Below are 25,421 nucleotides of genomic sequence, written 5' to 3' on the forward strand. Positions count from 1 at the left end.
TATTTGATTTGCATTGGCATTGCTACTGGTCTATAAACTTGGGTATTCACCTTATCCTCATACAATACACTTACAACTTTTTCTCACGTGAAAACATTTAAACAAAATTAAGAATACCGTATTTCTTTAAAAAAACAACAACATTCCATATCTCTACAAATGCTTCAATATTCAATTGACTTATCAAATACTGTTGCAACAGTCCCAATACGCGACTGAAACGGAAGAGATAATTACACCACGAGTTGGACTACTGTTGCATATACCTTTCTTCTACCAAGCGAATATACAATTTATAGTTTGATTTTAATTTCGGTTAATATGCTATATAGATATATACTAATTATCTACTGATAATGTTTACTTAAACATATTTATCTTATTAGGACTGATAACACTTCGTTCTCTATTTTCAGTGTGGATCAGTCAAGAACACAAACTGAGGCATATTTGACTGACGTTTTATCATCAATTTCAATTTACTTTAACTTTGGATATGTGTTTTAAATTCATTCTTGCCTTTTCGCGTGAGTACAGTCTTTTTAAATTTGTAGCCAAAATTCCATTAAATAGATGAATCTAAATGAAGTTACCTTCCAGATGTTGGATTTACTAATATAACAAGTATTGCCTTTTCGGTTCGGTTGTTATCGGAGAATATGTCAACCTGGAAAAAGTGATATCAACATCAGGCCACGCCCCCGGTCAACATCGGGCCACGCCCCCGATCGAATTCATGTTCACTAGATCGATAAATTCTCATACCGACCACATTAAAAGGCAATAATTGTATAGCTTATTTTATGTTAAAAGAAGCGGTTTAGTGCATTGTGCTCTATCTCTATCTGCAATTCAACAATAAAAGCAACAACCGGCAACATTTTGCAGTAACCTGATGTTTTGTTGAGATACAAAAGTATGACTTAAAGGTGGATAATCAGATTTTGGCCATGTAACGGATTTGTTCGAAACTTTAGCATCTGATCATTTACACTCATTTATGTTCACTTAACACTTAATACAAATAAGATTTTCACTGGAGGTATTTTTAAAATTTCATTTTCCTATCCTGGTTGCCCAACCAAGATAGAGTTATTTTATCATAAGTATAAATTTGATAAACATACTTTGGCGAAGGAAATGCATAAATATTAGACATATTGTAATATATTTGTAAAATATTTGCATTAAAAATTATGTATTTAGATGGAATTCATTAGAAACGCAAGTTTGAAAAATTATTATTACCTCCCTTTGCCTATCTTGGTTGCGCAACCAAGATAGATTGGAAATAAATGAATTCAGAAGCTACACACAGCTTTTAAACTTGCATTTTGGTTCAGATTGTTCAATAGTTGATATGTCTATCAAATGCAAATGTAAAACTAGACATTGTATCGAAATAAAAAGAAATACCCAGCTTTTTCTATACTTTCATATTAAAGGGAAGTAATTACAAAATTTTATAAAAATAATAAAATATACATTTCAAATAGGAATCTAACTCTATGTAATCGGTCTTTTTGTTCCTTAAATAATTCTCTACCAGAATATACAAAAAGTAAAAAATGTCATTTAATGTTGTCTAAATGTGATTGACCACCTTTAAAAAATCTTACTTTTTGGGGTCGTTACCTCTTATAGTTACAGTATAATCTATGTTTAGTTTAAAGTTATATGTTTATTAAAGAGTAAACTCAACTGTCAAGTATTATATATATTCTTCTTATTGCCTTGCGCCCTCGGTCGAAATCGCTTTTATCGGGTCGATAAATCCACATATCGACCGAACCTAAAAGGCAACAATTGTTTTATTATTTAAAAATTCAGCCTACTTATAAGTATAAAAATGAAATACAAATATCTGCAGCCTTTGGTCATTTTTCGTAGTAAATACGATTTTTTATCATTGATCATGAGACTACATCTAGACCAATGGGAAGAACTATAAATATAGATTTAATAATAAAAAGGTTTATATGATTGCCTGTGTTAGAACCCGAGAGGCAGCGTGGAATGGAAAACCGGGCGCTAGCGAGCTTTTTAATCCACGCCGCTGTCCCGAGGGTTGGGAAAACACCTGCCTTAATCAGGCAGTCATGAAAGTTCATTTTTCTTGCCGACCGTTGATATCATTGCAATATTATCAAAGATATTATAAATTACAATTCGCTCATACACTGTGCCGTCATAATATGACGTCAAAGAAAGACGTTAATATACGTACGTGTTGTTTCTATAAGACGATCTTCTACCTGGATAGCCTTATCTTTCCCCGCTAGGTAGACAAAAATATTTATTATATATCCTGTAAAATTTACTTGCAGTAGTTATTGCTAACATTTATAACGAGTGTTATGGCCAAGGTATTTGTGACCTGCCAGACAGTGATACTGTAGAGCTTGGCGGAAGCTGTAACTTCAACAAGAACACATGTGGGTACACGTTCCCAACCTCGCTCTGGCGCACCCACACAGAAAGCTTCGGTGGCCTCATCTACGGTAAAATACGTGGTGACGATAACGGTATGACCTCATTCGTATAGTACTTTACATAACTTTGTTATAGAAACTTAAAAAAAAAATATTTCTGTAAAATATTCTTTGGAACTGAAGGAAATATTTGCCAAGATTGCTAGAAGATCAGCAACAGGGCTAACGTTTGAACATAAACAGCTAACAGTTAAGATATTTAGGCCTAATCATATCTAGACAGTTTAGGGACATAACTATTTATGTCCCTGGATAGACGTTGTATTCTTTTCATGAAGTTGAACTAATCAAATCGAGACCCCGATCGTAAAAGAGTATATTTTGCGGTCCGCATCATATAATACATATAATAAAAGAAAAACAGACTCAGAAAGGTCTAAGCGATCAGTCATTTAAGGTAGTTTTGCACGTTTGGATCGAAATTTTTTCTACAACGTAGAATTTAATTAAACTCTGATTTTTCAAAACTTCTGAATATACTAAGACAATTCAGCAAATAAAAAAGATAGGGTCGTGTGCTTGATTTTTTTGCTAGACTGATTTGAAAAATTTCGACCCCACGCAATTTTTCATTATGGGAGTCTATGGGAAAAACGCAATTTTCATAACATTTTCGCGAATAGAAATTTTTCTACAATGTAGATTTTAATGACACTTCTCACAGTCGTAAAAAAAACAACATATGGCATATAATATGGTAAAATAAAATATATAGGTCCGTGTGCTTATTTTTGAGATATCTGGCTATGATTAAAGTGAACCGCCTATTTCAAGCTAATTTTAAGACATTATTTTGAATTATTTAACGTGTAAGATGTTTTAATATCATATTTTAACTTTAGAAAGGTAGTAACAGTGCCATTTCAATACACTTACTGACGGGTTGCCCTTAACTCATAAACTGATTTTCCAGGCATTATTCTACGTTTTCCGGATAAATGACGTTACGCCATCACTTCCGGTTTATCAAACGTGCAGAACTACCTTAATATTAATTTTCCTATCAGAAAATGTACATACTCGTTCTTGTCCATACTTAGTTATCAGTTAAAATGTGCATTATCATTTTATATTTACCCAGGCGAGAAGCAGACATTTGCCTTATTCCAGTCCAACGACCCGAGCCTTAATGAGTCGTTAGTTCTTAACAGTAGCATTGTTTCACCAGAGATCTATACAAGACCGGTGTGCCTGAAGTTCTGGTTCCTCATGCCCAACCAGAACTCCAGACTGGAAGTGTTTACTGTAGAACCACGTGGCAATAAGACAAACTTGGTGTATTCGCACGTGTACAGCCCTGCTTCACAGTGGGAAGAAGTAAAGGTTCTGGTAAATCCCAGCAATTCTTACAAGGTACTACTTTACACGATTTAATTCTTAGCAGAAACAACTAAAACGCTTTTCTATACTTAAAACTGGTTGCGGCCTGATGATTCCACTGAAACTTTCGCTATTTCTTTGAACATCTATCTTAGTGTGATAAGCGGTTTGAAAAAATGTTTTGAAAACGAACGTTACTTATAGAAAGATTTCCTTTTTATCTATTTCTTCATGTATCAATTCTATTTCTATTATGCGTGTACTTGTGATCAACTTGGCGGCCTGTGTAGGCTTATTTCTCGCATGGTTGATTTCAGTTAGAGTTCCGGTCAACAAAAGAAAATAACTACGGCTACGTCGGAGTTGATCATATTCAAGTCTTAATACGTATGACTATTTTTTCTTACAATTCTGTGTTTCATTTTTTTTGTTAAGGAGGTAGGTTACCTTGTTACAAGGGTAAATTCAAATTAATTGAACCGCAGCATCTTTTTGTATTTCGTGTAATATGAATTTTTAACTGCTAAAATCTCAGTTTCGTTTGTCTCTGTCCCTTCAAGTTCAATTTTTATCCAGGTTTGAAGAACATGACCCTCCAAAGGTATTTCATATTGAAAGAAGAAGGAAAATACGGATATTTAACACTTTTCAGTGTATTTTAGTTTAATTGATATCCGTAGAAGTCAGTATAATCTATTATTTTACTAGTATGCACGTCAGCTTTCTAATATAAGCCTAAAATGTATATGTCGCGGGGCTCGTGTTTCCATGGTAACGCATTTTCTCTCATTTTTAAACAACTATGTATAAAAATAGGGGTTTTCGACGACTTCAGTGCCATTCTATTAATGACCAACATGGAATATTTGGGTAATATTATTAGCAAAATACCAAGCACTATACATGGTACCCTATTTTTCTTAAAGTTTAAAGTAACCATGGCAACAGAGATGTTTAAAATGGCTTATATCTTGCTTTTTGTCGTAATTTCTTATAAAATAACATTGAATAAGATTGTCTTTCTAGTTGATGTAGCTTTAAAACATATTATTTCTAACGTAAGTTATATTTTCGTGTTATCTGCATTTATTCAAACAAATTTCTAAGCTTAGAATACTTACAGCAGTACCCCTCGTCTGGCATTTTTCATGGAAAAATCGTTCAGCATGCTACTATTATTCTCATGGATATTGTTGAAATGAAAATAAAAAGCCGAAGCTGTGTTTCTTAAATAGGCTAGTGTCAACGCTTTTGAATTTTACATTTAGATACATAGGTCACGGGCTTCGTTTCCATGGTAACATCAATTCAATTCAAGAAACCACAATTTTCTACTGAAATTCGAACAATTTTAGATCTTAGTTTTAGTATATAAGTAAGAAATTATCAACGGAAACTGAAATAGGTATTACAAATAAAACAGCTAGATTTTTTATTTGAAAATGGCCGTAACAAGTAACCTCTCACCCAACTATATTCCAAATAACATTGGTTACCATCATCCATTTTCTTACATTCCGCATAACATTTCAATATAACTACATAAAAGAAGCAAAATATTGATTATTATTCAGAGCAAAAGACTCATAAAAAATATTTCAGCAAATAATGGTTATTTGAAAATAGTTTGAATAAAGAAAATGCACATAATTACGTACTTTCAAGACAAAAGCTATTAATTTTGCGCGGTAACTGACACGTAACGTCATGACGTCAATGACGTCATTTTAAGACAACATTGTTTTGAAGCGTTTCTGCGGCAATTTATTCATTATTTCTGCATTATTAAACCATAAAGCGTCAGATCGAAGACAGGTCTATGATTTGTTTTCAGAAGAATGAATATACAAACACATTTAGTTTGTCGTAAACGTCGTCGTAAATCGTCACGTTAGCTTCCGGTTGGACATGCGCACATACAAATATAAAGGTAACCTACCTCCTTAAGAAAAATAAATCGCATACAGTATATCATTCAACTTGTAATCGTATTCATTAAAAAGAGCAACAAATTACGTATAAGAAGGATAACCAAAACATGTTCAAGGGGAACATGAACTTACGTGCCATGTAATGTCGTGGTCCCGAGATGTATGTAACCCGGTTCGCTTAATGTTTAGGTAACGAGTCTTCTTAAATTAGGAAGTCATAGATTTTAGTCCAGTGCAAGCTGAATGTAGTCTTTCGACATCAGTCTACATTGAGTTGTCACTTACATGCGTAGAACAGTATATTACTGATATGAAATACAGAAACTCTTGCAAGTTTAATTAACCATTTTGATATAAGTTGAAATACTGTTGAAAAACGACGTTAAATCCAACGAAAGAAAACATAAACTCGATGTATGTTTAAAGGTATGTGTATAAAGTTAAAAACAGTACAGTTTTCTGCATTTCTTTGATAATACTTGACTATGCATGTTCGCCTTTTAAGAGAAAGTCATAACGACAACCTCTACGACGACGACGACAACAACAACACCACCAACAACAACAACTCGTCCTACAAAAACAACGACAATATTAACAACAGAACTACTAACAACTGAATCAACAACAGAATATACTACAGAACCAACAACAACAACAACAACAGTAATACCAACAACCGAAACAACCACAGAACCAACAACAACAACAACAACAATGCCAACAACAGAATCAACCACTTTGACAACAACAGAAACAACAACAACTTCTACTACTTCAACAACAGCAAGAGAAACAACAGAATTACCAGCAACAGAAACGTCTGTGCATTCAACAGGTAATGAAATATATGATAATATTGTATTTAAGAAAGGGCAATATGAAAATGCCCATCTCAAGAGAAATGAATATATTACTCTGTTACACCATAAAGTGGTACTAACGCATTTTTGGTACTTACTACCAAAATGCGCCCAAGTGTTTAGTACTAAAACCAAAATTCGGCAGAGTTGTGGTAGTACGAGGATTGTTCAAATATGAATGCATCTAGAACGTTATCTCGCTCAATAATGCGAAAATCACGAGGAAATTAAGATTATTGGGTAGATAAACAAGTTAGCTTTACCTTGATACCACACCCATTAAAATCCGTTCACTTTAGCTGTGTCTATCGCTCGCTAAACATTGCCTACTCGGGTAAACTAATACAAAAATGGTTGGAAGAAGGTCAGCGTACGCCGTTGAAATACGGTCCTATATTAAGAGTCGTTGTATTCTTTGCATAGGGTGTAAAGACATTTTTGATGAAATATGTTCTGTTTATGGGCATAATGAAATGTCTTTTTCGACAGTTATTCGTTGGTTTGAAAAATTCAAATATGGGTTAGTTTCAACAGAAGATGCACCACATGGCCTTCGGCCGAAAACAGCAACGTCTGCCAAGATGGTTGCTAGAGTGAAGGAAATAGTTGCTACTGATAAAAGATACACCGCTAGGCAAATAGCTAGTATGGTTGGCATCTCATTAGGAGCAGCTCATACAATTCTGAAACGTAATTTGAAAATGAGAAAGATCTGTGCTAGATGGATTCCCCATCTGTTGACAGATGAGCAGAAAAAGGCACGCATGCAATGCGCAAAATTGTTGCTTAAACAGTTTCCAAATTACAATGCACGGTCTTTCGCAAATGTCGTCACTGGTGACGAGACATGGGTTCACATTTTTGAGCCCAAACGAAAGATTCAGAATAAAATAAGGGCAACAAAGTCTGGCAAAAGACCATGCATTGCAAAGCGGACCATGAGTGTCAAGAAGGTAATGTATGCCATATTCTTTACAACTCAGGGTCCTGCCATTCAGGTTGTTGTACCTAAAGGCAAATCCGTAAATGCGAAGTTTTACAAGACTAAAGTTCTTCGAAAACTGGAGAAATATTTCAAAAATCGAAGTCCCGCAACTGGTTTGGCCAATGTCAGATTGCTACATGACAATGCGTCATCGCACAAGGCGTCTATTGTACAAGACTTTCTGAAGCAGGAAAAGGTTGTTGTGCTCCCTCACCCTCCTTATTCGCCTGACATTGCCCCGTGTGACTTCTTTTTGTTCCCAAGGCTAAATAAAAATATACCTTTCTGGTCGAAAATTTGTGCAGCGCAAACACCTCGGTTCTGCAATATTCCAGTGTCTTCATAGTAAACCTAGAAAATACTATGAAAATGCCTTCAAGGATTGGATTAGAAGACTGAAACTTTGCATATCTTTTGGAGGTGAATACTTCGAGGGGACCAAATAAAATTTTCTTTGAAATCTATCAAGGATACATTTTTATGTGCTTAGGTGCATTCATATTTGAACAATCCTCGTAACTATCAAAATGCGTTGGATACAATGAAATCTGTGACTGCACTTCCAAAGTGTGTTTACATATACATAATATGGGCTTTATATACATTATATACTGGCAGAAACTTAAACATTATAAAATACTGGTTGAAAATCTGTAACTCTAATGATGATAAATATATTAAACAGGTCTATGATTGTTTAAAAAGTTATGTCGAGTTAAATCAAGAGAATGGGTTTCACATGTTAAACATACATTATCAAGGTTAGGTTGTTATGAGGTCTGGCTTTCGCAGGGGGTAGGGGATGTCAACATCTTTCTGCGTCAGTTGAAACAGCGTATCGAAGACATATACGTACAAGAATTAAGAACAAGTTCACATGAATCGAGTAGAGCTATATTTGTTAGAAATATATTTGACTTCAAATTTAACGAATACTAGTATCTGGATATTGTAACTATAAAAAAAAATTCGGGTTGCACTGTCTAGATTAAGATTAGCCTCTCATAGACTTGCAGTGGAAACAAGCAGATGGAAACCCAGAAAGTATCCCTTATGATGACCGTAAATGTACAGGATGTAATGCACTTGAGGACGAATATCATTTCGTTATCAGGAATGCCAGGATTTCTTAAGCCTACGAAAACAGTATAGCAGAAATTATTTCTGGCGCCATCCTAGCTTTTTTCAGTTATTATAATATCAATGATGTACGTATTTTTTTCATTTATATATACAAAGCTTTTGAAGTAAGAAATAATGCAAATAGAGTCTAAAGGTATGTAGACGTACACTTGTGATATACATATAGCTGTTGTCTTAATTTTCAGCTTTCTATTTTTGTACGATATCAATACATATCAACACTAACTTATGTTAAAACAATTATTTCAAACACTACTTGATCCAATACATGCTGTCTCTCCCGTTAAAACAATTTATTTAGACAGTGAAACTTATATCCAATTTGTACTTTTTGTCATCTTGCCATACCATGTTTTAGATTATGAATTGTATATGATGCTATGCTCATGAATCTTGTCAGGTATATTGCATAATAAAACTATTCTATTCTAAAAAAAAATCTATATATAACGTAAACGATATTTCTGATAATCATAACATGGTGCTTACATTAAAACAGAAGTGCTGGATTTAATAGTATGTTCTACATTACCTGCATACACGACTGTTGCCGTGAGCTTTTGCATTCACTCACCGGTTCATGGGAACTGACCTGCAGTTTCTAGGCATGTACGTTCTATCCAGTATGAATAGGGGGAAAAAAATTGAAAATGGACAACCAATGATTTCAAACAATAAATAAACATCAAATGCCTAGATGTGCAAAACACGTATAGGTGTGTTTAAAAAATAATAGTCTGATAATTTCTAGTCTACGTTATTCATTAGATGCACTGAATAATATATAGTGTACCAACATTCGTTTCATTCCATTGTACTTGACCATTGTATTCACCTCTTCAGTGAAGTCTGGTAAAACCAAAATTCGGCCGCTGTTTTTGGTATCAAGTTCCAGGCGGCTTTAAAACTTCATTATGGTGAAACATATGTATACATATCCGAAAAAGCCGAAAATGACTCGAAAATTTGATATTCCGATTTTGATGTAACACGGTGCTCTTTACGGGTCAATATCACAAGGTAATGACCTGCGATTGGCTATGGAGTCATGTATGATGCAAACAGTTGACCGACAAGACATTCAGTAAATGAGTTATTACATGCGATCAGATATTTTTCCAAGATGTCAATAGGCTCATTAGCAAGGATGTTCTGAATGTTTTTTTCAGCTATGTCTATTTTGATGACTTTCCAATTTTCTTATTTTCTCTTCATATCTAAAGTGATTGAAATTTCTTCTTCAGAAACATCCAAAGAATACTGCTTGAAAAATCTGAAGGAGAAATGTTTAGATCTACATACATGAAATAAATAATTGAATAATATTGGCTGAGTATATCATACATCAAGAATTTTCATTTGTTATGAATAATTCCACACAATTGTTTTCAATTGCAGGTTGTGTGTGCAGCTGTCCGACCGTACGAACGATATGCGCTGGTGTACCCCTGCCTTCTACAAGTAAAACTTTCTTTATGCTGTCAGAATGCAGTCACACATGTGTTAAAGACCACCTTTAACGAGTTTCAAATTCGATTTGATATATTATAACTATTGAATAAAGACCAGTTTTATATAACATGACGTCTTTACGTATGTATACATGTTTGACTGCGTAATTATTTTCTCATGCGTTTTGACTTCGCATTACGATGAAATATGGCCAACTAATTAAATTTAGACTGTTTGAACAATTTGGAAGAATTTATGCATTCATGACGGTTTTCAAAATATAATGCTTTGAAATGCATTTTTTTTAAATATATATCTGTAATGATAAAAAGTTTTACTCTGTTATTTATGAAATTATTTCATATTGGCCTTGTAATTTGTCCAAGGGTGCTTGTAAGGTCTAAGTCCAATATAACTGTCAGATGACAGTTGATACGGTCCACATGAAATAACCCGACTGATGATAATTTATCATTCAAATCCGTATTTATCTCAGTTTAACCAATCAAAATGCTTAAATCCCGCACTTAAATCCTGACGTTTTTTGTTGTTGTTGTTTTTTTTTCATATTAGCCATGGGCGGATCCAGCGGGGTGCGGGGGAGGGGTCCGGACTCGCCTAGAATTGGTGAAAACTTTTAAAGCTGCACTCTCATAGTTGAACAAACAGTACAAAAATCGTATTATAACGTACTGCGTACATCAGGAAACATTATTACAAGACCTTTTACAATATACAGGAAAGCCCTAAGAAAAGATTCCTACCTTTTGAAACACGAACTTTTTTTAGATCAAACGGCAAACATCCACATCGATAATGACTACATGATTTATATTATATTTTAATAACCCTTTAGAAGTCGACGAGTCTTTGGCAGGGGGCTTAAACTTGGTCAAGCCCAATAATGATTTTTTCATCCTTGTTCATCCGTACCCCCACTATGCTCGTTTTCATATTATTATTATTCTTATACCTAACTTATAAAGCACTCTTTTCATACAAAATATGTACGTTCAAAAGTGCTTTACAAAAACATAAAGAACACACACATACACATACACACATGAAAATATATTGGTAAAAGATTAAAATGAATAGTAATTAAAACAAGATCATCCATAAATTATGTTCAACGTTAAATTACATTACGAGACCAATCCCTTTCTAAACACGAAACAAACCTTTCATGGTTTTTGGTTTAACGCCATTTTCAACAGTATTTCAGATTTTGTTATTTATTTATAACATATGTGAATGTGATTTGGTTTAACGCCATTTTCAACAGTATTTCAGATTTTGTTATTTATTTATAACATGTGTGAAAGAGATGCGTTTTCAAAGATTTTTTTAAATGCGGACAGTGAGCTTGAATCTCTGATGCTTGCTTGGAGGGCATTCCAAAGATTTGGAGGTGCATGCTTGAAACTTCTGTCACCATACTTTACTGTTCGACTCCTCGGTACAACCAAAGACACCGGGCCATTTGCTGACCTTAAGTCTCTACAAGGCTTGTACATGTCCAGCATATCGACAATGTACTTAGGAGATTCATTGTGCATGACTTTGTATGTAAGTGTCAAGATTTTGAACTAAATGCGGTGCTGAACCGGAAGCCAATGCAACTCCTTCAAGATCGACGTGATGTGTTCGTATCTTGGAATCCTGGTTATGATGCGGGCCGCTGTGTTTTGTACACATTGAAGTTTTTGCAGTGAGCCTTTGGAAATTCCGTACAGCAGCGAGTTACAGTAGTCTGCTTTCGATGTAACCAGAGAGTTCACAAGAGAGCATCAGCTGTGATGTACTGCCTGATGTGGCCAATTTGCCGAAGTTGTGCGTAACTAGCTCTACAGAGAGTGTTAACATGCTGTGTCATGACCATGTTTGAATCCATTCTAGCACCGAGATTCTTCACACAAATTGATGGTTTAATCTGAGAGGGTCCTACTTTCACGCAGATATCTTCGGGTATTTTTGTGTGATTTGTGTGAAACAAAATGACCTCAGTTTTGTCAGTATTGAGCTTCAGCATGTTCTGATGCATCCAAGAGACTATGTCGTTGAGACAGATTTCAATCCGAGATAGGGCTTCGTGTTGGTGGGAAATATTTTTTGGCTTAAACGATAAGTATAGTTGTGAGTCATCGGCATAAAAGTGATGATTCAGTCCATGGCTTCTGCAGATTGAAACAACGGGTTTTGTGTACATGATGTAGATTTTTTCGGTCCTAGGACAGATCCTTGCGGTATACTGTATTTCATACGGACCGGAGTAGATAGTTCGCCATTTACTGAGACTGGTAGCGGTCATTCAGATAAGAAGTCATCCACTGTAGTGGTTTGCCAAGCTGGTATTGGGTCTTATTCACACGACTTACATGGAGATGCCTGAATAATATTCTTCACTTCTTCTAGTGTTGCTGGAGTAAAACAGTTTAGGCAGTCCTCCATTGATGGTTGTGTTTCCTTGTGTTTCTAGGCATATATCATGGGAAAATTTGTAAAATAATATTGGATTTCTAATTTTTTTTTATGAGATTCTTGTTTTTCTTACTGTAAAACGCTGGAAATTCGCTCTCCGTTGACCCCGAGAAATAAAAATTTTCCGGGGGAGGCCCCCTCTACCCCCGCCAGCAGGAGGGGGACACTCCCTCCCGCACCTACCCCCATCTGGACCCCTCCATGTTGGCCAGATATTTTCATATTGGCTCATCTGAGTATGGCATGTTCAATGTATGAAATATTGTCCCAACAACTTTACTTTGTTGAATAATAAATTACAATATTGTTTCCAGCTCCAGCTTCGCCGCCTACACTTTGTGACGTACCAGCTGACCAGCGGTCAGTCCTTGACCAGTACAGCTGCGATTTTGACCACGGAACGTGCGGGTACAATATTTCCAGCTATCCGCACCTGTGGGAATATAAATTTCATCGATACGGGGATCCAGTTGCCGGAGAGATTATCGGGGACCATTCACCAGGTAAGTAAGAAACAGCTTAGCCAGAAGTATTCCTCTGAAAATATGAAACACATTTCAACTTATGATTATTAACAACAAGAGATCCATAATGGTCCTGTGCCGCTCATCAGAGATTCAAATCTGAAACGGGTCAAAAGAAACTAAACGTGTTTCCCAAATAATTTTGTAAACTAAAGAGAAGAATCATAGATATATGAGCCGTGCCATGAGAAAACCAACATAGTGGGTGTGCGACCAGCATGGATCCAGACCAGCCTGCGCATCCGCGCAGTCTGGTCAGGCTCCATGCTGTTCGCTTTTAAAGCCTATTGGAATTGGAGAAACTGTTAGCGAACAGCATGGATCCTGACCAGACTGCGCGGATGCGCAGGCTGGTCTGGATCCTTGCTGGTCGCATACCCACTATGTTGGTTTTCCCATGGCATGGCTCAATTATAGCGAGACAATATCTTTCCTTGCAACAAATCAAGATGACTTTTATACCTTCTGTAGATACCAGGGGGTCACCCAAAGAACATTTCTGAGAAATTATCTATAAATCGGACAAGTGCTTTAGAAGAAAATGGCGTTTGAAAATTTAGTTCTGGTGGTTATGTTTCTATACAAATCAAAATAATATGGACACACTTGATAGATGGTCACCTTCAATAGCGGGCCAACAGTTGTTGGGAGTCTTTATTTTTTGGTCTGTCGGCTATCATGGTGACCAAAATTTAGACGAATCCGAATAATTTGAACAATCTTGGTAGGGGTCATCCAAGGATAATTCTTACATGGACTAGTAGTTTGTGACAAGAAGAAGACTTTCAAAGTTTCTAATGTATATACGTTTAGGGAAAATTAACCACGTCCCTGGCGGCAATGTTTTTATTGGAACAATCACTCAATGAGCATTTGTGTGAAATCAATTCAAAATTAGATCAGCGGTGTAGGAGATTTTTTTTTTTTTTTGCGGTTGTGGTGGCTAGCATATGTGCAACCAAGAAAGAGGACCATTCAATGAACATCAAACCGGTGTTTCAGCAACTTCCATGAAATAGCTTCAGAGGAGATTTCATTCAAAGAAAAATATGGATGACGGACTACGGACGGTGAGAGACCGCAGTAGACCCTCACTTAACACGCAGATGAGCTAATTGTAAATGACTAATAGTTTTAGTGTAGCCTATCAAGTGAAGTTGAAAAAGGTAAAGTGTAATGGTACCGCGTGGTTAGCAGTGTAAAAAGCTTCCTTATATTCTTCACGGTGGCATTGACAACTTTGGTACATAAATAAGAAGCGGATGAGGGATGACTACAGACCCATTGCCAAACTTTCGTGTTACTTGACGATAGAAAGTACGATTTCCTGATGTACTATCCTACGGGTCCTAGCTGTCTTAGAACAAGAGTGATCAAAAGTTCACATTGTAAAATTACATGCGGTTATTTAATACTTGCTATCAATTCAGCTAATACGCTGTCACTTTTCATTTAGATAATAAGGGCATCACTATGGTAACCTGGAAGACGTCACTAATAGTTCCAATGCCAGATTAATGCATGTTATTTGCTCCTGTACAACACGACAAAATGTAATTGTTATTTATTTTGACCAGAGGCGTTAGGTGGTTACGTACTATTCAACACCTACAACAACCACGTGCAGAATGGCACAGAGCACGTGTTCCAGTCTCCGGCTCTGCTTCCATTCACCCAGTACTGTGTATCATTCTGGTATAATATGCCGAACAATGAGTCTCGACTCCAAGTTAATGCTGCGTTTGATAACGGTACACGTCTGTTACTATGGAAACGTGTGGGTCTGGCAACGAACGGATGGAACAATGTGCGTTTAGCCGTTAGGAAAAATTCATACTTCAGAGTACGTGCAAATGACTTTTTATCTTTCCACCATAAATAATTATGTTCTTTATTTTTTTAAATATGAGAAATAAATAAAATTGTCAGGAAAACTTCAAATTTAACACACAAATAATACAAAGTTAAATGTTTGAAAGTAATATATTCCATAAGCTGGTAAGGGTACATATTTTCAGCCGTTTACGTAAACAAAGCTAGAATTTTTTGGCGGCTATTAGTTATTTACACATTTATCATTCAAGATTATTCAGTATCGATTACATTTTAATAAAACATTTGACTGCAATAGATGTTTTATTTCAGCTCCAGTTCAGCTCGAAGAAAGAAAATACTGCAGGTTTTCTTGCAGTTGACAGCATTCAAGTATCCACAGGTGTGTATAAATAACTGGTAATTATATTGTATTGTATCTTTGTATCAAGAGATATGCACGAGGCTTGTTGCGAAAATAATGCGCGACCTTATGATTCCGCTAAAGAACGAATGTATATTTCTTGTTCTTAAGCTTATGTTCTTATTACATACGAATCTACACATTAATATATTTTTTTTAAAGTTGTTTTTTTTCTCTAAAACTTGAATAGAATAGAATAGACAATTCTGACGTAAATAAAAATTCAAACGCAACGATACAGATTAAAATGACGTCATGCAGCCGCTATGCAATTTAAACGTCAGACTGTAAAAAGATATTATAAGGTTTCCGATTCCATGGTCAATATACGGAGTATAAAAAAGTGACTGATTGCTGCCATTTCGTTTTGACGTGCTTGTGTGTTTTGAGAGTGCAAAAATGCCAACACGCCATAACGACAAATAAACGCACCAATACGACAACTACAAACGCGCCAACCCACCAGAACGACAAAGGAGCGTGCTATGGGCCTTTGTGGGAGAGTGGTTAAGGTCACCGACTTGCCCCTTTCCGGTGCGAGCCTTACTCGGGGCGTTGAACTCTTGAGGAAGCAATCCAGCTGGCTTATTCTACCTAGGTGCCCGCTCGTGATGAAATAATTCACGGAGGGGCACCAGGGGTCTTCCTCCACCATCAAAGCTGGGAACTCGCCATTTGACCTATAATCGTGCCGATGTGACGTTAAACAAACAAACAAAAAAAAAGATTAGCGTGCCGATACGACAAATACGGTATTTTCCTTATTTACACCCTAGTTTTCGTTCCGAGGTGTTGGCGTGTTGGTAGTCTTCAAACGCGCCAGCATGTCAGATCGAAATGGCACCGTACTAATTGTAAATACCCATATTTATTCATACTGACAATACATAAATATTCTTCAAAGTCAGTAACAACGCTGTTTTTGTGGGGTTTTTTTTTTACAGAGAAACCACGCTTTCCACGAGATGTAAGGATGAGAGAAAATTCATTGCTTGATAATTCCGCAGCAGACGACACATCCGGCTGTTCATGCACGTGCCCTGCTTATCACGTGATAGACTGTGATAAATCTACTCACTCCCCACCATATGGTATGGCCTATCAATAATTTGTTCCTTCATAATCTAAAAAAAAAATCCTTTCCTTTATAAAAAATGAGTTTATATAAAATATGAAATCGAAATCTGTATAAAAATACTTGTATGAAGATTTTCACCTTATTTTTTGATGGCAGATTTTGTTCTTTTATGCTGGCATATGACAGACTTTGTTCTTCTATCTTGCCATCATCAATTAAATAGAGGTCATATAGCACCAAATATATATCAACAAAGAGCGATATACAAGGTTTACTCGTTCAAAAATTCGTAAACCACCGGAGTAATGAACAGACAGGTTTCATCAAAACATATATTAAAAAACTATGATATCGTGTTTTCGTTTTGGTTAGCAAAAGAAAAATGGTTTCATTTATACGAGAATTTAACCCTCTCTTCCCTGTTTTACAAGATTCAAGATAAAAGTCCATAATTTTCAGTATCAAAATTACTGAGAAAGTATATGTATAATGAACGTATATATAGACGTTATATATAATAATAATAATTCCTACAGTATGAGTAATTTTTATCCAACCAGTTCCAGATACAACCCATCCATTATAAAGATCCTTTAGTTTCAAAAATCAGCAAATTGAGACAATACACAATATATGTTTAATTACTATTTTTAATAATGTAGGCCAGATAAATGTTTATAAATACATTACGAGTCGTATAATGCGATATAATCAAATTAAAATTTTAAAAAAAAAATCGTTTTCCTCCAGATTTAAATGCAGGTTTGCCATCCTTAAGCTGACATTAGCTTAAATACGAACAAAGCTCTTCATTAAAAATATTCTATTTCCTGTTTCAGTTAAGTCGTGCAGAGATGTCACGAATGCTGTACTGGAAAATGATCTAAGCTGTAATTTTGACGACGGGAATTCCTGTAAATATGTGCTGCCTGTGTATCCGCATGTTTGGGACCTAATCAGTTATCGTTATGGCAACAACACCGTCGGAATCATTGACGGCGATACGTCTAAAGGTTATAATTTGAATAGTGACTAATTTCGTCATACACCATATGGACATTACTTTCTTCCTCAAGATAGAGCACTTTTGCTTATGGGCCTAGCCAAGGATTGGAACCAGTATCACCAATGTTGTTGATTAAGTGAATGTGATACTTAAACATAACTATTGCAACTTATGTTAAAGCGTATAATGCATTTGTTTAAAATGTGGCTGCCACATTTTCCGGTATGAAGATTAAATATATTACATTCTTCTTAAGGATGTAGGAGCGAATTTTTTCATACTCTGTGAGCTTGAAGAACATTTATTTCCAAGACAAACAAGAGAAGAAGAAATATAGGTCACCGAACTAGTTTTAATTTTATCGGGCATTTTCTTCACCCACTGCTTAAGCATTTCTGAAATTTTGTAAAATTAGAAAAATGGCGGTACTTTATAATTCATATAATATCCCACTTAATATTAGAGGGATTTCAGGTGTTACAGGTTAATATGAACACAAGGTGATGCCAGTATTATATAAGCATAAATGTCACTAACAATTCTCTTTCATTTTCTCATATTGACATAATTACCCCACCCGCTTTATTGTCAATGGAAAAAAAACGTATTTAGATCTACAAAAAAAAATTCTGACGTTAAGATTTTCAAAATGTTTTGCAGCTTTAATGACCTACAGAAATGCTTCAAAATGGAAAGAAAAAAAGTTGGGGTACTATGCATCTAAGAGATTTATTTAGAAAAAACTGTTAAAAATTGGTGAATTTTGATATTTTTTGTTCTTTTTGTTTTAATATATATTTTCTAGATAATATAATCTGCTATCTTGAAAACTTTTATTTCAGTTATAGCTCATCATTATTTGTATCAGTCAGAAATATTTCAAAACCAAACCTAATCTACTTTAATAGATATTTGACATAACCTACCCCTACCCCATTGTAAATCTTACGTCAATTTTAGGCAAATACCAGCCAAAAATAAGGGTAAAAAAAAATCAGCAAAAAGTAGAATCTATTTGCTTAAATGGTACATTATTAGCCATATTTTAATTATCTATCATTAGTTTTTGGCAAAACTTTTGTTAGAAAGCACTATTCGGAGAAACATTTTTCAAAATGGCGGATATAACTTTTTTTGAATGTTGAGGAACATGAGAAAGTTTTATTAAATCTATTGTCTTTATTACCTCCGCTCTAACTGTTAAAGTTCGTGTGCAGTATTCAAAGAAGCGCTTTTCTAAATATTAAATGATGGATAACATCTATTTGGGCAGCTGCTTCATTCGTTTTCAACAAAAAATTTAAAGCCTTATGGAACTTTAAAGTGAAAGAAGAAAAAATGTTATTAGCATTCGTCTTTTCTATTACAGAAGGTACAGGTACATTCGCAGCGTTTACAACGGATAATCACCGCGTGCCGCTTGGAGAGGGCGGGGACATGGTGTCGACATACGTGATGCGTACTGGAAATCAATGCCTCAGTTTTTGGTATAACATGCCAACTGATGTTGCCACCTTAAGTATAAGTACAGATAACGGAAGTCAAAGAACGTTGCTATGGTCAAAATCTCATGTGATAACCAAAGGATGGCAACAAGCAACCATTTTACTGTCCGGAAATGAAACTTTTAAAGTAAGTATCAAGTATCGAAATGTCTGCATCACATTCGTATTAGTACGGTTATAGCTCATTAGGCGGAACCAGATAGATGTTTTTGTCTAAAATGCCCGACTTGCGCGAAATACTGCTAAGCTTCAGAACAATCCAGAATGCTACGGACATACATGCCCTTTAAGAAAGCTAAATGTCAGTACAGAAGTGTTTCCCTATAACATTATACGAAATCATTAAATTTTTAGATTGCTTGATTTCAATGACGCGGAAGTCTTTCTTTTATTCCATTTTGTTTGATAATTTGCAACATTTAAAATTTCCTGTTAGAGAGTTTGGCGAAACATAAAACTGGTGAATCAGATCGCAGTGACGTCATCGTCTTTCTACGGAATCCTGTTGGGACCATTTATAATGTCGCCGTCGCGTTTGCGGGGTCGACACACGACAACGCGAAGTGACATAGCGACATTACGAAGTGACACCCGACAATCGCAAACGACGGCGACAATCCCAAACGACAATGTCGCGGTATCCACTTTGAAATGTCGCCTTTCAAAAGCACGATATATCGCGATGTCACTTCGCGTTGTCGAGCGTCGTTTCGCATTGTCGCTATGTCACTTCGTATTGTCGCGATGTCACTTCGCGTTGTCGTGTGTCGACCCTGCAAACGCGACGGCGACATTTTCAAACGACATGCGATAATCACAAACGACGCTCGACAACGCGAAGTGACATTTTCCAAATGTCGTATCGTATGTCGCGTGTCGCGGGTTTGGGTGAGGGTCGACGCGCGACAATTCCAAACGATACACGACACGCGAAGTGACACTCGACAATACGAAGCGACATTTTCATAATGTCGTATCGCATGTCGCCCGTCTACCGGTGAAAGGGTAAGATAAAAAGCTGTATTTCCGTACTTTTCCGTACGGAAAATGTCCGTGTTTTTCATTAACTTCAAATAATTGTAGATTGTTCCAAACACAAGATAATAACTTTTATAAATTAAATTCAAACATTATCTAAACGGATATGTAACTTGTATAATTTTACCGCCGACGGTTTCGTCGGAGGACCGTCTCAAAATGTATCAGTTTTCGTGAAAATATGCATACTTCTTCATATATTAAATAGAGGGGTGGTCCTTGTCTGAGGAGACATTTCTTCATAATCTGATGTCCGATTTTAATAAATGGTACTTTGTTGCAAATGGCAAGCCAGTACCAAAAGAAAAGAGGCCACGTCAGGTTCGAACCCGGTCGGCTAGGGGTCAAGGCCATAGGTCAAATTCCGGTAATATTCTCAAAATATGAACTTGTCAGAGCAGTCAAGACGGTCCTGAGAATCCAAGTACTACCTTTACTGAGTCCAATGACACCATTGGAGCAATTCTCATGGCTCCCCGGATCGGGTCAGCTTAGTCTTGGCCAGCACCTTACCGTATGATACATTTTGAGACGGTCCTCCGACAAAACTGTCGGGGTAAAATTATACAAGTTACATATCCGTTTAGACAATGTTTGAATTTAATTTATAAAAGTTATTTCATTAAAATATCTTGTGTTTGGCACATTCTACAATTATTTGAAGTTAATGAAAACATGGACATTTTACGTACGGAAAAGTACGGAAATACAGCTTTTTATTTTACCCTTTCACCGGTAGACGGGCGACATGCGATACGACATTATGAAAATGTCGCTTCGTATTGTCGAGTGTCACTTCGCGTGTCGTGTATCGTTTGGAATTGTCGCGCGTCGACCCTCACCCAAACCCGCGACACGCGACATACGATACGACATTTGGAAAATGTCACTTCGCGTTGTCGAGCGTCGTTTGTGATTATCGCATGTCGTTTGAAAATGTCGCCGTCGCGTTTGCAGGGTCGACACACGACAACGCGAAGTGACATCGCGACAATACGAAGTGACATAGCGACAATGCGAAACGACGCTCGACAACGCGAAGTGACATCGCGATATATCGTGCTTTTGAAAGGCGACATTTCAAAGTGGATACCGCGACATTGTCGTTTGGGATTGTCGCCGTCGTTTGCGATTGTCGGGTGTCACTTCGTAATGTCGCTATGTCACTTCGCGTTGTCGTGTGTCGACCCCGCAAACGCGACGGCGACATTATAAATGGCCCCAACAGGATTCCGTATCTTTCATTATAATTCTAATATAGCTCGCTTTGATTGGCTGTCAAACAGAGAAGAAAAATTAAGTTATGTATATTTAAGATGTAACATATCCCACACAGTAATTTGTCGTTCAACTTTAATAAAATATTGGTTGAAGTTCAGGTGCGAAGGAATTATATGTATATATACCACACCAAATATTTTCAAAGTCCATTGAGATATTGCTTTCATATTTTGCATACTTGTTTACCCCATTCTATTAACAGGAGCAGACAACTCTATCAAGCATTTTGACTAAATTATGACCCCTTGGCCTTTTCAACTTAGAATATGCTTATTGTAATGTTTATGTTTGCGTACCACCCCAAATATTTTCAAAGTCCTTTGAGATATTGCTTTCATATTTTGCGTACTTGTTTACCATCATGACCCCAGTCTGTAAACAGGAGCAGACAACTCTATCAAGCATTTTGACTGAATTATGGCCCTTTTTCGACTTAGAATATGCTTATTGGAATGTTAAAGTTTGCGTACCACCCCAAATATTTTCCAAGTCCATTGAGATATTGCTTTCATATTTTGCATAGTTGTTTACAATCATTACCTCAGTCTGTAAACAGGAGCAGACAACTCTGTCAAGCATTTTGACGGAATTATGGCCCCTTTTCGTCTTAGAATATATTTATTGGATTGTTAAAATTTTACTAATAGCTTATATTATACTACCAAGCACTGAGAATAGTCGAGCGTGCTGTCAACTGACAGCTGTTGTTTTTAAAAACCGAGTCTGCAATTTTCACTGTTTGCTTTGTTTTCGGTGCTTCCGAGGGATCTAATTTCCAGATTTTATTTACTTCACAACAGCGGGTGTTAAGTGCTGTGTGGCGGCCGTAAAAAGTCGCCCCGACTTCATCTCAGTGTTGTTATATTTTCTGGTCCTTCGGGATCATTGATTTCAACTCATTTAGATTTGAAGATTGAATACTGCTTAAGCCGGTGCTAGGGGTCGTGGGCAGTGTTGCATTTTCCATTACTGCTCATGAACAGACTCAATCAAACCGAGTCTGCAATTATCACTGTTTGCTTTGTTTTCGGTGCTTCCGAGGGATCTAATTTCCAGATTTTATTAGAAATAAAATGACATGTATAGTATAAATAACAGAAATATTAATTAAAGTAAGCTATGCTTACCCGTCTCTTGTAGTTCTGTTAAGAATGGCATATGTATTTTAATAAGATTTTATTATGTTTTATTGTGACATACATATGATGAGACGTAAATAAACTATTGAATTGAATTGAAATATATAATAATACAAATCTTAACGCCGAACGGCAATTTTATTCAAGAGCAAATCATTGATTTTGGGATATATTGTTAGGAAAACAATTCAGAAAGCATGACGACGTCAAATATGCTGTCAAATTGTCACATGAGATCCTATTCTTTACTTCTCTCAGCACAATTTTTATCAAAATAGTTCAGTAAGCATGTAAGAATGAAAACAATTAAGGCCTTCTTCTGGTTTATCGTCTACTTTAACACGGTACATACATTTAACCAATGGTTTAATGTCCTCAAGGTTAAAATCATGCGCAACGGAACTCAGAATCGTCATAAAACTGGCGACAAACTACTCGAAGGCCTAGACTTTTTGATAAATAAAAACTAAGCTAATCATATGTTTTAGGTCATAATATAATATGAATCTTAGCATATGTACTGTTAATTCAAGCTCTACATTTTGTGATTGTATTTAATAAATGCCTATTTAAGGAAAGAACGCAGACGCGTATAACATTGTTAATATCTAAATGTCTATAATAATTAGTTTAAAAGTTAGATTTTTATAATGTTTTCCCTGTTGTTATGTTTTGTCAAATTCTTTATATATAATTGTTTACGGCGCACCAAAGCATGCGTACGTGTGTACGTGTAAGGTGTCCGTCTTTATTTCTTTCAGCGTATGAGAACACTGCGATTTATTCCCAAAATACATTACACGTTCATTTGTGCCTGTAAAATCAAACTGTGAATGTGCTTATTGTTACGCGTACACGTAATATTAAATTGCTACGTCAACAAATCGACGTATAAATTTAGAAAGATGGCAAAGACTTTTGCTTTATTTCCATCCGCATAAAAAATTGATGGAAACTTACTTGTTGATTGATATTTATCATATTTGCGCAATACAGAATACCAATCGAGCGTTCATTATAAAAATTATACCTCTAACGCAAGTAAATAATAAACATCTATATATTTTGACTGGTGTTAATTGATCAATATCGCAATATATATGAAGCATTTGTAAGTATAAAATGTAATAATGATATATATAAAGAGGTGACTGCATATAATTCAATGTATTACTTGATGGTAAATGGTTGTAATTTATTTTGAAACACCTTTAGCGATGGTGTCTTATTTGTGCGAAAACATTAATGTTCAGAATCTAAATCTGTATTAACTACTATTATCACTTGATATATATACTAGGCACTGTAACTAAAAATACAAACTTCAAGTAGGAACTATCTATTTTAGATATATGTATAGCTAACTGCATCAAAGTATGTAGACTGAAAAAATATTTCAGATATCATTTTCGGAAAAAGAGTTATTTGAGCTGAAAAAAAATGATCCCGGGTAAAATATTTGGAAAAACTGGAGACAACTCCGCTATGACTTTACTGTAGGCTTAGGTGGGTATTGACCTAGTACCCCATGCAAACCATGCACTTTTTACTTCTACGCAGGAAAAAGCATGCTTAATTATGCATAATTGCCCTAAGGATTTACAATCTGAATAGAAAATTATGTAAAGATCAAATAAGTTAATGCCCTGGGGAAAGTGTGACATTTTCTGTGGTGAAATTTGTCAACAAACAGACGATTATTTTGAAAAAGTCAAAACCCACAGAATTTCACTAGGTAAAATATACTGAAAAGGTTACTGCTGGAAAGAGAACAATCTCTTCTATCAATATATGCGTCAAAGTATAGGAAAAACATCTAGAAATATGAGAAAATCAAAGAAATCAATTTCAGGACTGTTCAATGCATGACTGTCTTATCATGCATAGCATTTAACATAGATAGAATACTTTTCCATTGCACTGATATAACTTGGACAGGATTAGGATTAACATATGGTGTTCACTCAACAATTTCACCATATATAAACAGATTGTCTCCCTTGTGAAAAGAAGGCTTAGGGTAAGTCTCTATATATACCGTTAGGAATGAACCTTTGACGTATCATCCAAATACGCATGCGCCTGTTTAGAAATAAGTTTAATAAAGAAACGTAATCAGTATCACTTTTTCTGACAAATGCAATGAGGAAAAATAGTTTGGGTGTGAACCAGAACTACGAGCGTGCATAAATGTCTTTATCTGTTATCTAAAAATAGTACGTTAAACTGTCCGACGGAACTATTGCCAAGACAATGACAAATTTGGTAACCAGCTGAACCTAAACCTTGAGATAAATCAACGAATATTTGAAATGTTTTGTTTGTTCTTTTGTTTACAGTTGGTGTTTTCCTCCAAGAAGTTGGACATGGATGGATATTTTGGAATTGATGACATTCAATTTTATACGATAAAATGAGGACCTCTGCCTAAAATAAACGTGTGCCTAATTTGAAAATTGCTATACGGCTGTCGCATTTATTCATTTCTTTATTCAACTGCACATCTGATTTTAGTAGAAAAATAAAATAAAGTACCTATACATTCTCCTAAACTTTGTAACGGCTAACATGCTTCTTTAGCTTACAACATTTGTGTTATCGTGCCCGCGACAAAGCGAAAAGACGAGATTTTTAGTTTTTGGCGCGTTGTCGCCTCTTCGCTTTGTCGCGGGTGCCTGGGCGGAAAGGCGAGCGAGATTTCTGGTTTTGGCGCGTTGTCGTCTTTTCGCTTTGTCGCGGGCACAAGAGCGAAAAGGCGACATTTATAACTCGACAAGCGAAAAACCAAAAGTTTCGCCTTTTCGCAAAAAGGCGAATTTGACAGAAATCAGCCACCATATAATATATTATAACTGTTATAGCAAGTGAAGTAGCCAGAAAAAAATGCTAGAAACGCTTGAAGAAACATTATGTTCATGTATTAAGTTTTGTTGGATTTTAAGTGATA

The 25,421-nt window shown here is 35.8% G+C and overlaps 1 protein-coding gene across 2 annotated transcripts; it reads left to right on the forward strand.

Annotated features, from left to right (window-relative positions):
* Positions 1-409: 409 nt before the first annotated feature.
* LOC123565851 (MAM and LDL-receptor class A domain-containing protein 1-like) lies at positions 410-25,421 on the forward strand. Of its 2 annotated transcripts, none has more exons than XM_053549420.1 (13): positions 410-527; positions 2,328-2,525; positions 3,574-3,845; positions 4,130-4,199; positions 6,249-6,581; positions 10,133-10,195; positions 12,982-13,170; positions 14,769-15,034; positions 15,337-15,406; positions 16,372-16,518; positions 17,345-17,518; positions 18,881-19,143; positions 24,814-25,414. In XM_053549420.1, the coding sequence occupies exons 1-13, from the start codon at positions 497-499 to the stop codon at positions 24,889-24,891; spliced, it is 2,154 nt and encodes a 717-aa protein (XP_053405395.1). In that variant the 5' UTR covers positions 410-496; the 3' UTR covers positions 24,892-25,414. The 2 variants fall into 2 exon arrangements, with proteins under 2 accessions (XP_053405395.1, XP_053405396.1); XM_053549421.1 differs by having other exon boundaries at positions 428-527; positions 2,331-2,525; positions 24,814-25,421.

Source organism: Mercenaria mercenaria, chromosome 8, assembly GCF_021730395.1.
Source record: "Mercenaria mercenaria strain notata chromosome 8, MADL_Memer_1, whole genome shotgun sequence".
In the NCBI taxonomy this organism is placed as follows: Eukaryota; Metazoa; Mollusca; class Bivalvia; order Venerida; family Veneridae; genus Mercenaria; species Mercenaria mercenaria.

What these genes read in the sequence shown, in the direction of transcription:
- LOC123565851 (XM_053549420.1), top strand. Translation starts at nt 497, where the DNA reads ATGTGTTTTAAATTCATTCTTGCCTTTTCGC. An exon ending in ATCCCAGCAATTCTTACAAG is followed by an intron (nt 3,846 to 4,129) that starts GTACTACTTTAC and finishes GGTTGATTTCAG; the next exon opens with TTAGAGTTCCGGTCAACAAA. An exon ending in GGAAAAATTCATACTTCAGA is followed by an intron (nt 15,035 to 15,336) that starts GTACGTGCAAAT and finishes GTTTTATTTCAG; the next exon opens with CTCCAGTTCAGCTCGAAGAA.